General features: G+C 37.0%; 1 protein-coding gene and 1 long non-coding RNA gene across 4 annotated transcripts in view; one reads left to right on the plus strand and one right to left on the minus strand.

Annotated features, from left to right (window-relative positions):
- Nucleotides 1-988: 988 nt before the first annotated feature.
- The window catches only part of ARID4A (AT-rich interaction domain 4A), a 50508-nt gene continuing 34419 nt past the window's right edge, over nt 989-17077 (minus strand). For 2 of the 3 annotated variants that reach the window (XM_062635650.1, XM_062635652.1), the window contains 12 exons: nt 16420-16514; nt 16170-16267; nt 14434-14662; nt 12129-12379; nt 10099-10296; nt 8824-8908; nt 8446-8647; nt 6057-7187; nt 5780-5884; nt 3990-4205; nt 3284-3430; nt 989-2803 (listed from right to left, as the gene is read on the minus strand). In XM_062635650.1, the coding sequence (XP_062491634.1) occupies nt 2700-2803; nt 3284-3430; nt 3990-4205; nt 5780-5884; nt 6057-7187; nt 8446-8647; nt 8824-8908; nt 10099-10296; nt 12129-12379; nt 14434-14662; nt 16170-16267; nt 16420-16514 (2861 nt within the window). In that variant the 3' untranslated portion in view covers nt 989-2699. The remainder of the gene's footprint in view (nt 2804-3283; nt 3431-3989; nt 4206-5779; nt 5885-6056; nt 7188-8445; nt 8648-8823; nt 8909-10098; nt 10297-12128; nt 12380-14433; nt 14663-16169; nt 16268-16419; nt 16515-17077) is intronic. The other variant, XM_062635651.1, reaches the window with a different exon arrangement.
- Nucleotides 2654-17011, plus strand: LOC134172512 (uncharacterized). The gene is made up of 3 exons (XR_009967952.1): nt 2654-2793; nt 8871-8914; nt 16785-17011. It is a non-coding gene; the product is annotated as an uncharacterized LOC134172512 (long non-coding RNA).

Here is a 17077-nt window from a genome sequence, read left to right on the forward strand (position 1 = left end):
CAAGCATGATACCTAATCTCTTATTACAAAAAAGAATCCCAATTCAGTATAATCATAATTACTGTGTCCTCAACAGCATTAACTTCCATTCAAGGGACTGGAAGACACTTCGGAATTTATGTCAGCAAAGCAGAAATAAGGGGATTACAGTAAAGTTACAAGACCTGATTAGGGTTTCCTGTCAGTTTCACTTTCCGTACAGAATAGTTAATCTTCCTTTCTCTATGGTACTTTTACATGTCATAAGAAACTACTTTAAACATCTGCTGAATAATCTGGCTAACTCATACACTTCTTGCCAGAAAGATAAAACTAGGAAATCAGTAACATGTTAGAGGCTTTGCCAGTGGCTTGGCAGAAAGTCCACCTTTCCTTGCATGTTTAGTGTTCTGCCAGAATAGTAATGTTAAATGTTACTGGGGTGGGGTGTAGGGCGTGTGGGTGTCTGTCTGTCCATCTGTCTGTGAGTAAGCAGGTGGAAAGAAGTGAGGAAGAGAGTTCTCTATGTCCAGGAGTAACTGTCTGCTAGAATGGTTTCCATGTTTGATGGAACCATACCATCAGCCTTCCATGCAGTAGTTCAAACATTCCTGAGGGGCACGGAGAAGCAGTCAGCATATACATCTGTGCCGAAGTACTGATGGTCAAGAGTGCATCCACCACCTGTGCATGCTGAGCAAGTGGATGTGCCTCTAAGATCTCACTCAGTTTGCAGACAGAGGCTAGATATAATTAATCCTGTTATTTCACTGAATTTAAAATTGACTTCTGCAACTGATAAATGTGGAGGATAATCTGAGAAAACGTGACCCATGTTATTTCCTTTCAACTGTGCACTGCTTTTTATTCATAGCTATTATAAAATTAACATTAAAAGTTACCTCTGAAAAAAAGTCTTTACAACAGTTTGTGGAGATTAATTTTCCTATTTAGGTAAGTCCAGACATTTACAAGAACAATCACTTAAATAAAAATAGAATATAAAGCCTATGTTTAAAACATGGCCTTTATTAACGCTGTCTAGAGAGCTCCATATTTATCTTACATTGAAATAGTTCTGCTTTGCTTAAGAAAAGACAGAAAAAGTGCATTTACAAGAGTACTTTTTCTTTAATTTTCTGCGAAAATGGAAGGAATTGGAATCACAAGTTGACAAATGTTGTAAAATGAAATTTCAAGAAACATCAATTTTAGTAATGCTACGCCATCACTAGTGTTTCGTTCTGACCTTCTGCCATGTGAACCAGAATATCCCGATATACAGTCTAGAGCATCTATGTTATTACTCTACAGCATATTTAACACAGAAAAAGGGGTTAAGAACCCCTTTCAATGTACAAACATGAATAAAAAAATTGATAAAAAAATCACTTTTATACATAATGTATATGCAAACTTTTAAATACACGGGTTTGGAAGAGTTATTTACAAACTTTCTGTCTGTGGGACAATCCACAGACAAAGCATACACAGTTGCTTTACTTTATTGTTGCATCTCAACTTTGGGAGATGCAAATCTGTTTGGCAGTACAGCAAACATAAGAACTTGCAACAAAGTATCTTAAGGGCAACCCAATAAATTTTGTTCCTCAAAACAACCTAAGTACTAGGACTGCCAAAGTTTCCAAATAAAGTCATAGTATTACCCAGATGCCTGCAGACAGATCTATGTTGTGGAGGCTACATCGACAGACCCATCTGAAATACAGGCATGGCTACTGGATAAAACATCCTTAAAAGCTGTAACTGATACATATGTTTTATCGAAAGAGTGAAGTAACCTAGATTTTTTTTTCCAATTTTATTAATATTTTAAAAAATACATAAAAATACAACATCCAATGTCTGAATAAATATATTTAACAAGTTGCAAGATACCTTATTTTACACAAAAATTTCAGCTTTAGAAATCTTGTTAAATAACTTCACTGTTGTTATATATTTCATTTTTTGTCCTTTTGTAACAAAATAAAAACTCTGAAATTACATAGAAAAAAGACAAAATATTTTTGTCAAGGGATAAGATAGTCCACTGAAAACCTATTCACAATTCCACTGTAAACATTAATAAACATTAAAATATTTGCATAATTGTGTGCTCAAAAATCCTATAAAAAGTGGAAGACTTATTACAGCTGTAGTTTTCAGTCAACTACACTTCCTTTCACAATTTATTTTGTCCCATTTACACCTTTAAAACTGGGCACATTGCTGAACACGTACTTTGGCAGTTCTGTATAGCAAGTGCTTCCACAAAAAGGAACTACTCACCAAGAGTTAACGTACAGCTTGGCAAAAGTGCAGCAGTTACTCAATTCTTTTTGATAATACTCTGATGTCTGCTTGGTGCACTTGCTTTTCTAAGAGCTCCCTAGAACACCTGAATGCTTCATTGGATATAACTTTTCAAATTTGATAAGTGCCCTTTCTCTGCATTAATAAAAACAAAACAAAACCAAACACAATGACAAGCATGTCACATTGTGCCTACAAACCTTCAATTACCAATGAGCTTAATTTCTCTGAACAGTAAATTAAACAAAAGAAGAGGGTAGGAGGGAAGAACGGGTACAGTCCCAGCAGTGGAAGTGTGTACAGAATATACTTGGCAATGTCAAAGCAGTTGAGTGCTTTCTGCGGTTGTATTTCAGGATTTACGTCCATGGCAGCACGATGCTGGCAAGGCAGAGAAACATGCATCACCTGCATTCTACAGCAAGCACGTTCTGTGGAGGAGAAGATGATGATGGACTCATTCCAGTGTCTGATGAAGCAGATGACATGGATGCTCCTGTATGTGACACTGAATATACAGAACAGATCAGCATCAGGTTATCAAAGTACAGATCAGAATGAAGGTTTCTTTGCCTAGCAGGTTGTTTAAGAGATCTCAAAGTAGTAGCATGATCACAGGAAACCAATACAGATTTTTTGTCAAGTGCTTTCATTGCTATATTCACATAAATTGGATGAGTAACCATACCCTTACTGCATCACCAGTCAACTGAAAAGATAAATCAGATGAGTCATTACACGGATTGAAAACTAAGACCTAGCTTGCACTAAGAAATCCAAGTTTCTAATAAACTGTTATAAAATAATCAGGGAATGTTTCTTAGGGTCAAGTTCTGAAGAGCCATAAATATTTTCTAAACATATATGCAAACGGATGATGACTTTTTTTTCCCCAAAAGATATTCCCAATTAAACTCAAGTTGCTTTGAGTTATATTTTCAAGAGAAGTAACTCCTCATGGGAATCACAAAGCAAATCTAAAAGTTACCTTCTCTGTCCTTCTTTTTTAATCGTTTTCTTCTCCTGTCTATGGTTGCTACTTCTGACTTCAAGGACATGTAGTATTTTCGTATTTCCTGTAGTTTTTCTTGTAAGAAGGAGATCCTTTCAGTGCTGCTCATATTGTCTAGTTCATCTTAAAAGTGCGAAGAAAAAACAGCTTCATCAAGGTGATTTTACACAAACTAATACAATCCTGATAGCAGACCTTATAGCAGCCTGACAGTGCTTAAAGGGGCTGACAAGAAACCAGGAAAGGGACTTTTTGTGAGCAAGTAGTGATAGGACAAGGGGGAATGGCTTTAAACTGAGAGAGGGGGAGAAAGATATAAGGAGGAAGTTCTTTACCGTGACAGTGGTGAGATAATGGAACAGGTTGACCAGGGAAGCTGTGGCTGCCCCATCCCTGGCAGCGTTCAAAGCCAGGTTGGACGGGGCTTTAAACAACCGGGTCTAGTGAAAGGTGTCCCTGCCTTTCGCAGGGGGGTTGGATCTAGATGGTCTTTAAGGGCCCTTCCAACCCAAACTATTCTAGAATTCTATGATGAATCTTAAGGATCTACAAAACGCAGCTTAAAATTTAACATACTTCCATAACCAGGCCATAAAAGTCCTGTACCTAATTTGGAGCCCCACACTAATTTCAGAACAAATTTTCGTACAAATTCTCTCTAATCAAGTTAAAGAATTCTTACTGAGCTGAAAACTCCATTTGTATACTCTAGATGAAGCATTCTGGTGGTGGTGTTTTTCTCTGTGTTTATCCTTCTCTCCATCTTTGATGTGAGGCGAAATGACTCTTGCAGGTGATCGGGAAATCTTCTGTGGTTTGGATACATTTATGTGTTTTACAGGAGTACATTTACTTGAACTGTCTAGGACAGAAAGGTCTTCACTGTCACTACTTTGTCCTGCAGTAAGAGAAATGTACTTGGATTTAAAAGAACCCTTACGAACAACTTAGCATTTTAGAACTGTAGTTATAGTCTCAAAAAATGGTTAAGAAAAAACTGATCCTTCTGGCTTAGGAGATCCCAGAATGCACACAAGTTAAAACCATGAGATTGAATGTATAACCTTGTAAGACACAAAAGGCACTGAACTCTCAAGTGCATCAATCCTTAATGCAGGAGAAGGCAAGGGCTGACCAGGCCCTTAGTTAAAGAGCAATAATCTAAAGTTTTACAGAAGTAAAAAAGCAGCTTATTAAAATAAGAATATTAGAGCACTGATAAACTATGTTTACGTCACATATTTTGGTGTTATAATACTAGAATCCCCTTTTCAAAGATCAAAACTGTATTAATATAAGTAGGTAGCCCACGACTATATATGTCTGCCAAATTGCTTTGCACATCTAAAGGAACAGTTCTGAAACATGACTAAAAGCATAAATGCTTTAATATGTAACAGAAAATTTTAAGCTAATATATGCAAATATTTTAGACTGCCACAGTAATTTCAAAGTTTTACACAGGCATGTCACATATATCTCAATATTGTATGTCAGAATTCTGATTTCAGTCTGATATTTAAAAACTGTAACAATACTGCCACAGGGCCTAAATGTATTGACTCATTCAATACAATCATCAGCAGAAATGTGGTACAGAAATGCGGTACAGAAATGCAAAAATCAAAATCTCTATAGTAAATTAAAAAAATAAGTCACATAACTGAGATAAACACATGCAAGATTTCTTTTGATGAGAAGTTATTCTTTAGCATCAAGCATTTTTTCTGTACTTCATAGGTGCATTTTTTTCCCAATGAGAAACACCTACTGTAATACTTTGAAGGAGATGTTCCTACTCAGAACAAGATCTCCTCTCACAAATTCATAACCAACCCAATTATTGCACCCTTTCAGTACTTAAAAGGTGCCTATAAGAAATACAAAGAGAGACTTTTTTAGAGGGCCTCATGTGACAAGACATGGGGTCATGGTTTTAAACTAGAACAGGTGAGATTCAGGATGGATGAGAGTTAAAAATCGTTTAGAATGAAGGTGGTAAAATACTGGCACAGGCTGCCCAGAGGGGTGGCAGATGTCACCATTCCTGGAGACATTCAAAACCAGGCTAGATGTGAGCTATCTGATCTAGTTGAGGATGTAACTGCTCAATGCAAGGGGGGTGGACTAGATGAACTTTGAAGGTCCCTTCCAACTATTTGATGATTCTATATAAAAATGATTGTAATACTTAGTAGCTGCTAATATATGTTGTTATTAAAAGCTTCTCCTAAGAAGTAATTAAAAATAACCAAGAGATCTCCAAGGAACACTGCTACTGCAGAGCTGCTAAGTTCTGTACAGTTAACAGCCAATAATCATGCACCTTAATAATATTAATGAATAATCATGAATAATAATTAAAAACCCTGACAAGGAAGCCCCACCCAATAGAAATAATGGGTAACAGTGAGAACAGTGTGCCCTTATGCATGTTGATAGGGCAGCATAACCTCCCGCCCTCAAATGTACCTGTTCCATTCTTTTCATTTTTGGCTGCAGCACTTGTTCGCTTTGGGGTACGCTTTTGTTTTTTTGCCAGTGTTCCACTATTGCTATCACTGGGTCTTTTTTGACCTAAATGAGAAAATAAAGGAAGACAAGACACCTCAAATATCTCTGCTACTTGCAAGCTCTTTTCGTATAAGCAACAAATAAATTTAAAACCAGAAGACAAAACAAACAGCCAACTTTTAGTAAAACCAGACTTAAAATGACTTCGGAAATCACTGTTGACAGGAATGCTCACCTTTCTCTCCAATCTCTCTTTCTTGCACAGATAGACTACAAGTGCTTGATGTAGTACTGGCTTCAAATCCATTAGCAGACTCACTTTCACAGAGACCTTCTTGAGACTCTTCCACCACACTGTCGACTTCAATCGTCATGTCACTTTCGCTCTTGATACTACGTGATTCATCCTGGCTAAGCGTAAGAGGCGAGATCACTGAAAAGCTCGACTGGATGGCAGCGGGTAAGGCAGACAGATTGGGATTTGAAGCATTAGGATCTGGCTTTTCTGATATGATGTCTTCACTACTGCTCTTCTCCTTTTCATCCAAGTCATCCAAGTCTACTTCATGGCACAGCAGTGTTTCAGGACCAATCTGAGGCATTGCATCATCCTCATCTTTTAAGGGAACATTCTCATTTTCTTCAGAAGGACGTTGAGAGATCTCATTTCTCAGCTCGTGAGTGTGCTGAACCGACTCTGCCACCAGGGATGGCATTTCCTCATTCTCCGTTCTGAGGGACTCTTCAGCATTCAGCCCTCTACATTCTTCTGCTCCAGTACATTCATTGGTCCTCTCTTCAGATACAATATTTGGCACTTCCATCTCACTCTGTCGTCGATTTCTCTTTTCAGGCGATGCCTGTTCTAAAGTTTTCCTTTTCAAAAGCTTCTTATCTTTTGTAGAAGGTTCCACTTCACTTTCAGTAGTGCTGGAAATTTCTTTACAGTCCAAGGAAGACATGTCTAATCTTTCAGGTTCTGCAAGAGATTCATTTGCAACCTCTTCTTGACTTCCTGGTGAAATCTTGGCATTCTCTAAAGACAGATCTTTTGTCTTGCTCCTTCTCCCTTTACTTTTAGGTGATTTTTCAGCCTCTCTTTTGATTTCTTCTGTTTGTTCTGTTTTATTTCCAAAAGTCTGAACAATTTGTTCACTTTCTTCAACTTCCAGTTTCAGTGTTTCTAGTGGCTGTACTTGAGTCCTGTCATTTTCTTTCAGTGCATGAGGAATCTTTGGGTTTTCTTCATCTAGCTTCTCATCATGTAGCTTTTCACTTTTATCCAGTTCTGAAGTTTCTGGAGAAAATTCTTCATTCAAATTCTTTTCAGATGATTCATCTGCTTCACTGTCAGAAGAGCCAGAGTCTACAAATTTGAAAAAAGAAGGAAACAGCACCTTAAATCATCAATTACAACACAATTTCCTTTTTCAACCACACAAAAACTTTCTTCCACATTCACATCAGTTTAGAATACACAATTTCAAAGCCCTGCACAATTCAATGCACTTATTACAGTTCTTATTTTTACTCAAAATTTCTATGAAACTGCAAATAGTAGTGGTGCTATCTGTGTTCCAGATGCATTTGGATGACACTCTTAGTCTTAGTTTTAGGTAGTCCTGCAAGGAGCAGGGAGTTGGACTTGATTATGAGTCCCTTCCAGCTTGAGGTATTTGGTGGTTCTTCTGTTATTTTCCCCAGACAAGCTGGTATAAACAAATTACAGTTTATAGTAGAAAAAACACATTCCCATAATCTGCTATCTCTCTGTGGAAACCGCCTGCCCCACCTGACATTACAAAGCAAAAAACCCAACACTTCTCCCCTCCATGCGCCCCCAAACAGTAAAAAAACAAACCCTTCTACACCACAATATGGACATTTCATCATTAACTATTGTACAAATCTATTGTATGCACCATATGCAGAGCAAGCATATTTACATTACCGGATTATTCAGGGATCTGTGCTGAAAGCAGACAGTGGTTTCACTTCAGTTCTTTTTCACAGAGACTTAGAAATACCAAAAATATTGCTGTCTTTTGTATATAATTAACAACTTAGGGTGCATGATTTAGTACTGGGGTTGAAGACTTAAATACCACAATGAAGACTATCATTATACTACTAGAGTTGGTCTGCTCATGATTAGGACTGAAAGGCTCTGACTAAAGAATATGGAATTACTTGCACAGTCATTTCCATGCCATAGCTCTTCAGTGAGCAAACTCACTACTCCTCAGCAGTGTCAGCTCAACTATTTCCTCAATAAAATTCACAGGGATGAACAAAAAGTTAAAAATCAAACTTCTCTTCAAAAAAGTACTGAAAAACCTCAAAAGCCTAAGCACTCACTGTTTGAGTCTCCACCAGAATCAAACATTCCTGGGCTACGTCTCATCTGCCTGTGAGGTGTTGCTAAAAATCAAAAGTGTTCATTTTTATAGAGCAAAACCTGCGCCAAAATTTTTTTCCGTTCTCTTGCTTGTACACTGATTGGATAAGTAGGACTTTAAACCTGCTGACAGCACTGTGTTCTCTGAAGTGGTCATATTAATGCAGCGCATGACATCACTCTTTACATGCACTTCCATGCCAGAACATGAGTGCACCAGATGTACCTTCTGTTCCATTTGGTAATGGTGAGGAATCTGACAAGTTGTTCCGTGCACTTCTGGCTCCTGATTTACCTTCACTAGTAGGCGTTTTGGATAAACTGCAGGACGTGTTGGATGGAAGAGTAGATTTCAGAGGGGGTCGCCCACGCTTTGATTTTTGTTTCTCCTCATCCTTCTTCTCATCCTTCTCACTGTCTTCTTTATTCTGAGGGGAATACAATGAATGTTTATTAACGTTTCACTGCTGATCATCAAAACCTTTTGCTCTACACTTCTATTAAAAAAATAGTTTGTGGACTGAGTAACTTTTTTGAAAAATAAGGAACTGTGATAGTCATTAAGCATTGTACTACAAAAAAATATTATTGAAATAACTATTACTTTTGTTTTTTTCTTCTGTTTTCTCTTTGGTCCTCCTTTGTCCACAGGCCAGATAATGCGATCAGCTTTCACCCATTCATCGTATCTAAAAGTGAGAAACAACATACTGTTATTATCACTAAATAATAAAAATTCGTTTGCAATATGGGGATTAAAAAGACTGAGTTACAGAAAATACTTATTAAAGAGAGTGAGGAAAGTAGAGAATATATTTACAAATGCACGCGGTATCTGGCATTACAAAGATGAATTGCGCTTCTAGCCCACAAAAGACTTATGGGATGGGGGAATGGAGACGCAAACTTCCCTGTCTCTTGCTAGCAAAGCACTGAAACCCAGGGGACTGCATCAGCTATAGTTTTGTCAATTATTTCACATCATATACAAAAAGCAGTTTTCACCACAATAGTAAAATGTCATTTTGGTTTTTCTTGGTTTTTCTTTTTTTTTTATTTTTTAAGGTAAAATTTTTAAATTATAGCAACAAACTGCATGAGATTCTGAAAAGCACAAATACACTGCTAGTTCTCCTTAGAATCTCCTGAGTTACTAAAAAGGTAAAAGGACACGTGTAATTATATCCCCACACACATAAACTTTGTGTTGCCACATAAAGAAACCTGCTTAGTTTAATTAGAAATGTATGGATTTGGAACATCTCAAGTTATATACCAGAAATGTTCTAGTTTCAAGAATTCATTTTGTGATATTTTTGTCTACATACTAAACAACGCTCTTAAGAACAAGAGCAAAAAAGCCATTTCTGCAGCAGTGCTGAATATAAAGCACGGCTGGCAAGAGAAGCATTTTAAGATTCTGTAGCTCTTTGTAACAACCATTCTTTATAATCACAGTTAACATGCAATACAAGATTAAATTGTGTTGCCAAAATTTCAGTGCTTGTTACACTTAATTGTAGAGGTCTTCACCATCATCAATGACTCCCATAAATAAAGTCCAATAGTGCTAACAGTAGCTGACACAGTAAATTACAGGGATGCTCCTGTGAGGAGTGAGGATTACTCACTTTAAGCCAGATGAAAACTTTGAAATCTCAGAATATACTCCTTGTACGTTTCCATATTGTAGTGTCATACCATGAACAAAATTACTAACACTGAAACGTGTAATACAGTCAGATCCTGTTACCATGTTGATAGTTCCATTCAGAGCCAAGTCACTGATCATCTTTCTCTTTTTGTTCTTAGAACAAAAATTCTTTTGTAAATAATCCATTTAACAAAAAAAGAAATGAAAGGCAATTGTTATCCTCACCTTACATTCCAACCATAGTAGTGAACTAAATATAAAACTTCTCCATCATCAATTTCTGTGCTTTTAATACTGGCTTCATAGATTTTTTGAGTCTTTCCACGTCCATATTTTACTTTCACTTTGGTTCCAGTCAGGCAGGGTTCTGCATCTTCCTCATCCTCTTCACCTTCTGATTCTCCTTTGTTCTCAATTTCCTCCCTGCAGTAAAGTGTATTTAAAATGCCCACTAATTAGAGACAATGTTTCAACATTTAACTGGGGTAGCCAAGCTACTACAAAAGAAAAAGGCTACAAGAAAAAATATTTCCATCTTCTCTGTCCTGCACTGCCTCTGAAGCTAGCTTGGACACAGCTTCTCACATCAAGAATAGGACTTTGAGAAAACAGGAGTAAGTGCCAAAAATATCCAGAAAAAATATAATATAAACACAATTTTTGTACACAATTATGTGTACAACTACCTCTGAACTTAAAGTATTTTTAAATGAATATTTTGATAATGCAGAAAGAGGTGTAAGTTAACTCAGTGTTTGAGTCCTAAGTAAGACAGGAAGAACTGATTTTGGCATGTTATTTAAAAAGAAAAATTCTCTCTCCTACAGTTTGCTTAATAGGCTACAGTTTACTAACAGTGTTCATTAGCTTGAATGGCCATCATAGTGATCCCCCCACTATTCCAATGAGAAAAGTTGATTATAACAGTGTTTAACAAAGATTGAAAGTGTCTACACACCTCTTATTAGCTACATCTACCTCTTATTATAGCTATATCTGATATTTAAACATTCTACCTAAACATACTTTCAAGAATCACAATCTATCCTATTTTTACCTATACTTCTCTCCTTTTTTTTAGGGTGAATTTAGCATAATGTAAAAGTTAATCTACAAAAAAAGTCACCAAAAAAGAAAATAGTGAAAAAGACTATAGGTTTGCTTTTGATGAAATATATTCATTAGCCTTCAACAGCAACTATTTTGCTGTGGCAAATAATTAAAGGAAAGAGGACCAGAACCATCCACACCACTTAAAGAAAAAACTCTTTGGTGCCCATGTCACCTGATATCCATCCTCCTGTGACCTCCTGCACACCAAACACTGCACCTTCACTTGAGGCATTTCCACATGCTATGGGACACTGCAAGATTATCTTTTTTGGACTGTATAGAGACACTTTCTTTAAAATAACCATGTGTTTCTCCTACTCCTCAAAGCTCTTTAGAAGAAAACACACAATACCTGTATCAGGCTTCATTCAGCAGTAACTTGTGTCCAAACCACTTAGCCACAAGGACAAGAAAAACAAGGTAGGAAAGCCAGTTTAAGCTGGTAAGACACTGCCCTTGACCACAGCCAAAGTCAGCTAAGAGGTCTACTCTGGTAATGAATTACTCACCTGGTCACACTCATTTGTAACCATGACTATATATCCAATTCAACTTGTCAAGCTTAGTCTGTGGATGCTGTTTTTCTTTTACCCTTCCATGTCTCTCCATTCTCCTCTTCAGCCTACCTGAGTGTTCCATACAAACTCCCTCTTCCCTTTTCCTTTCCTTATTAGCTGATCCCCTGCTTGCCTGCCTACAATACATCAAGTAACAAAAACAAGCACCCTGTAGGTTCACCAGCCATCATTAAACACTTTAACAAAAGCATGGGAGAAGAGGGTCTCTCTTTTCCATTTGCATTTCAACTGCCCAGACAAGTCTGCCCAAACTGTTGCTCATCATCCATACAGCACTTGACAGACACAGCCTGGTCTACTCTGTGTCTGTACATACAACTGTGACAAAACACTAACACATCCTTGGCAAGACCTTCAAGAAAATGAGTCTGCTGCCTACCAGAAAAAGATGCTTCCATGAAGTACAGCACATTTACAAGCTTGAAATAAAAGTTTCCCTTTCCTGTCTTGGCTGATGAGTGAATAGGTCCCCAATTTCCACATTTTAGTTGTGCATACTCCTGCTTCAGGTATGGCTGTCACGACAGCCATACGCATAAGAAGGTGACATAAGTTAATGTTTACCTCTCCCTCTGCCTCTCTTCCTCTTCATCTGACTCTTTGTCAGAATCCTCCTGTTTTTTAATTTTTTTCTCTTTTTGCTTTGGTGTACTTTTTCTCCCTAGTGAAGTTTCATTTTCTTTCTTCTCTGCATTCTCAGGCATTTCCTCTATATCTTTATTTTCCTTGTTACTGTCTTTTAATTTGTCTTGTGTTTTATCCTCTTCACTATCTTTTTTAGCTGGGGTTGCATCACGGGGAAGTCTTCTTCGTCCCTAGAACAGAAATAAGAACAGTTTAATGACTCTTGTCAACTGTTCTCTGTATAGTCCAAACCACAGTGAAGAGGGAAATAATATTCCTGTATGGAAAAAAAGCTGGAGATAACAGCAAAAAGCAAAATACTCTAAAATCTTAAAATAACAGCATGAAGTCTTGTTATCTGGGAGGAGGGAACAATAAAAAAAACACCAACAAACCAAACAAAAAAAACCCAAACAACAAAAGAAAACAAACCCAAACACCTCCTGCCCCCAAAACCAACAAAAAAGCCAACAAAAAAAAACAACAAGCAAACAAACAAAACACCCCACAAACAAAACCAAACCAAAATCACTCCAAAATAAAGTCATTCTGCTTCATTTAGAATAAAGAGGATGAACTTCTGATTACCTTCTAGAGGATTTCAGGACATTTGTAAGGTCTGTTGCCCTGATAGAAAGGGCCAAAATGCCTTGCTCAACTACGGCAATATCATTAAAGTGCTTGTAGAGGACTTGATGATGCTTGAGAGGCATCTTCATTCCTGACAGCGAACTGTTACAATTGCTGTCTGGAGCTATCTGCAACTGCTTCTTGCGGATCTAGTAGAGGATTGTCATTTTGGTATTGAAAGTCTCTTGATAGGGTCATTGCTTTGCAATAAGAACATTTAAAATACATTATGAATGCAAAATTAATTATCTGGAGGCCATCCAAAGACAACAGTAATGGAGGTACTGTGATAATTAAAATTCACAGTAACATAATGACAAACACTTCAAATACTTTGGAAAAATAATTCATAAATAGATAGCTGGTGACTGGATTAATAAAGTAATAAGATACATGACCAATATTTCTTTAGCAACAAATTAACACAGCCTGCCAATGATAAAAAGGGAAAAAAATTCTTCTACTTTATCCTCTCACCAGTTTTCTTCCCCTTTAAAAAAAACAAAAACACCACACAGAAAAAAAAAAAAACACCTAAAAAAAAAAACAAAAAACAAAAAACAACAAAACCACAACCCACCCTAAAACCCAAACAGCAAAAGCTAACAACAAAACTAATGTTATGCCAAGAGGTTCATTAAGGCTGACACAGCTTGGAAAAGCCACTTGCAGTTAGATAGAAATGTAAAACATAATACATAGTGTAAATACAAGTTTAGATTTGTCTTTTCATCTATTCATTTAAAAGGCCATAAACCTGCTTGAAAAGTTGGTTTGCCAGAAGTACTTTAATCAAATTACACTTCAGTTGAACAGAATCCTTACAATTTGAACAATTTAAAAAGTAGCAATTCCTGTCCTTCAGCAATCATGCTCTGTTAAAGAACATAAAATGTCCTTTTAACAGAATTAACAGGAGTGCTACAGCATCATATTCAAGTACCTCAAAAGTACTCTTGTATTCTCCATCAGGTTCAGTATCCACTATCTGATGGGTCACTGATCTTATCTATGTAACTACTGTTAACCACCCTCACCTCTACAGCACTCAGGGATGAAGGAAGACAAAATATAAGTGTTCCTCCCTCTACTTTGCCTATATACTGTAAAATTGTAGTGTTTATTAAAAAAAGAGATACTGTGATAAAAACCAACTCAGAGAAATGGGTCTTCCTTTGATTCTTAAAGCTGTAGTAGTCCCTTAATATTCTTGCTTCTTGCTGGAAAGCTCCATATTCCATGTACCTGTAGAAATTCCCACCCACAACCAAGACTGTCCTGCTGAGTTTTACAGGCTGATATTCTGACCATATCCAGCCCTCAGCAGCTCTTCAAGCTCTCCCTGAATTGAAACATGTCTGACCTTCAACACAGTCTGAGCAAATCCCTCAGATGGCTTAGAGTAGAAGAAATAAACAAAACTGATCTATTCACAGGCAGAACATAATTAACCATTAACACCAACTCTGTGTTCACAGAACCCTGTCCTATGCCTGTACAAGTATGCCAATTCAAACCTATAATCACTCCACAAGGGAAAACTCATTATGTAAACCTTTCACTATACAAAGGTATTTTGTTAAGTACTAAATAGAAACCAATTCAAGCCACTTACCCTTGGGGATCTTAGTTCTGGTTCTTCTTTTTCACTTTCACTGCTGGAATAATTTTCTTCTGCTTCTTTTTTAACTTCTGTTGGGGACATTTTTTGTTCCTCCTTCGCACTTTCCTCCATTGGTTCCATACGTTTCTGTATGTCTTCTACTACTTTTTGTTCATTGTGATGGATGGTCCTAAACTGAATGTTTGCAGAACGGCAATACTCTTCAAAACCATAAAGATACCTATATATGCAAATAAAGTTTCATTTATATTTACTGAAGTGCATAAAAGCTATTTTCCTGCTCAGAGAAAAACAAAAGAAGCAGTAACTGGGGGGGGGGTGGTGGTGGTGAGGGGGGAAGGGGTTAACAGTGGGGAGGGCAGAACAATCCCAACAAAACCAAGCAACCCAACAAAAAACAAGAAAAAAAAAAAAAAAAAACAAAACACAAACCAACAACAACTCAAGCCCAGATAAACAAAAAGCCAGAGATTTTGAAAAGAAACTATTACACACACAAATCAAATGGTGAGAAAGAATCCACACAGGTGTTTCCCACAAATTTAATTTCATCCCCATCCAATTGAGAGTTTGTGACAGTAAAGCCTAAGAACACGTATACTGTTCTGCAAATGAATAATGACAGCTAAAATCAGCCTAGTATTAGAATATGGGCATACAAACAAGTTACCACATGGTAACAAACTGCCATGCATCAGCTTGTTTTCTGGTATCTGCCTGTGTGGACACTCTAATCCAGTTATAGGTGAGAGAAACAGGAATTAGCTTATTCCTGAAGGAATAAATATGTAAGTTACAACACACTATCATGTGTTCATACAACATAATTATTTCTACTATAACAGCAACCCAGTACATATTTGCCAATTACTCTTTTTATGATATTCTTCTCTCTAGAATACAGACCTTAAATACGTGCCCTGTTCAAATCACACTGCAGACAGAATATTTTCATCTTCATCAACTTTAACATGAGTTATTAGTCATCCCTATTCAATCAGCCAAATTTCCTTAGGTTCGACTCAAGAGAACCTCATTGCTCCCTTTTACTCAAAAAGCCCAATTGTTTCATGTCAAACTTCCAGGAGGATAAATAATAAAAATATTTTTTATTTAGAAAAGGTTTCTATTTCAAAAGTTAAAACACAACTGAAAACCAGGGGTCAGAATAGAAGAATTTATGCATTTACTCATTCCAAACAGTGATTTTACTCCTTCATCCTGTCACATCCACCACAGCAACGTAAACTAAATTGCCCTAAAGCCATTATTCTACAGATTCCACAAAGATGGTATTTAAATATGCAGTCTGAAACACATCTATCTCTATCAATGTTTTTCAGGAAGCTAAAGAAACTGGCATAAAATTCTCCTTGCATGCAGCATCTACAAAATTTGAATTTGCCAAAGCTTTTTTTTTTATAATTTCACTGTTGTACCCTGAAATAACATCATCACATGCTGAAAGTGAATGCTTCTTGATAAGGAAATTAGCAGAATACTAATGTATTAGAGCAACAGGAACTTATGCAGCCCTGAGCACATACTCCTGTCCTCCACTGTTTTTATCCTCAGTACTGGAAAATGCTCAGAACTGTTAACTGAAGAATGACAACTACTGTTTCACTAACCTATCACAAATTGCTTGAATATTGCACATGCTACTAACAAAAAAAAAAAACCACCCAGGAAAATTGTTTTCACCATCATACAATATGAGAACTTACTTTCTATAAGCAGTTTTTACATTGTAGGAAGCAGCCGAGTTCAAAATAGGAATGCCAAGGTCCATATAAATTTGCTTCCATACAGCACCACTCTCAATCTTCGGGAGGGGAAAAAAAAAGGGAAGAAAAAAAATGAAGTTTTCAGGTTTTCTTAACCGAGAACATTAAGGAATGATATATAACACAGCCACAAGCCACAGCCCTTAAGAATGAACAGAGATACATAGTTCAGGAAATGTTCAACACTTACATTGTCACACCCACCCTGCTGATATACCAGTCTAAAAAGTTGGAAGAGATTAAGGTCCTTGTAGCCCAGAACAGGTGGTTTATTGATAGGAGTACCTAAATAAAACAAAACCAGAAATAAAAATTTACCACAAAGAACAACAAACCACTTCTTCCATTCCTTTAGAACACATTTGATTACCAATATCTTTCTGCATTTTAAAATCTGTATTTAATAATTCCAAGATAAAAGTCACAAGAAGTTCATAGTTTCCAGTCAGGAATTAAGGCTTCACCTTCTTTTGAATGCATCACGTATTTCTGGGTGGTTGATTAGCACACTGGCACCAGCTGCCTGCTAACTGTCATTTCTGGACCTCCTTTCAGATTTGTGCCATCAAACTGGCTGCATCCCACTGTCCCTCTCCTGAACAGGTAGACAGCCAGAATTGCAGCAAGCTCCGCAGAACACCTGATGAACGCTGTTACAGAGCAATGTGTGAAGAGATTAACTCAAAATACTGTGGTCTGAAAGGAATGAGGAAGCAGCAGCAATGCTGCATTAGGAAAAGATATACACAAGCAAATTGTCAGACTTTGAAAAAGCACAAAGCCCTAACAGGATGTGGCTATTTGGGACCACTCTGGCAAAAAACAAACAAACTCAAATCAGATGAGTG

The sequence above is a fragment of the Pezoporus occidentalis genome, unplaced genomic scaffold (assembly GCF_034315485.1).
Source record: "Pezoporus occidentalis ecotype Australia unplaced genomic scaffold, CSIRO_AGI_Poc_V1 ctg46, whole genome shotgun sequence".
NCBI lineage: Eukaryota > Metazoa > Chordata > Aves > Psittaciformes > Psittacidae > Pezoporus > Pezoporus occidentalis.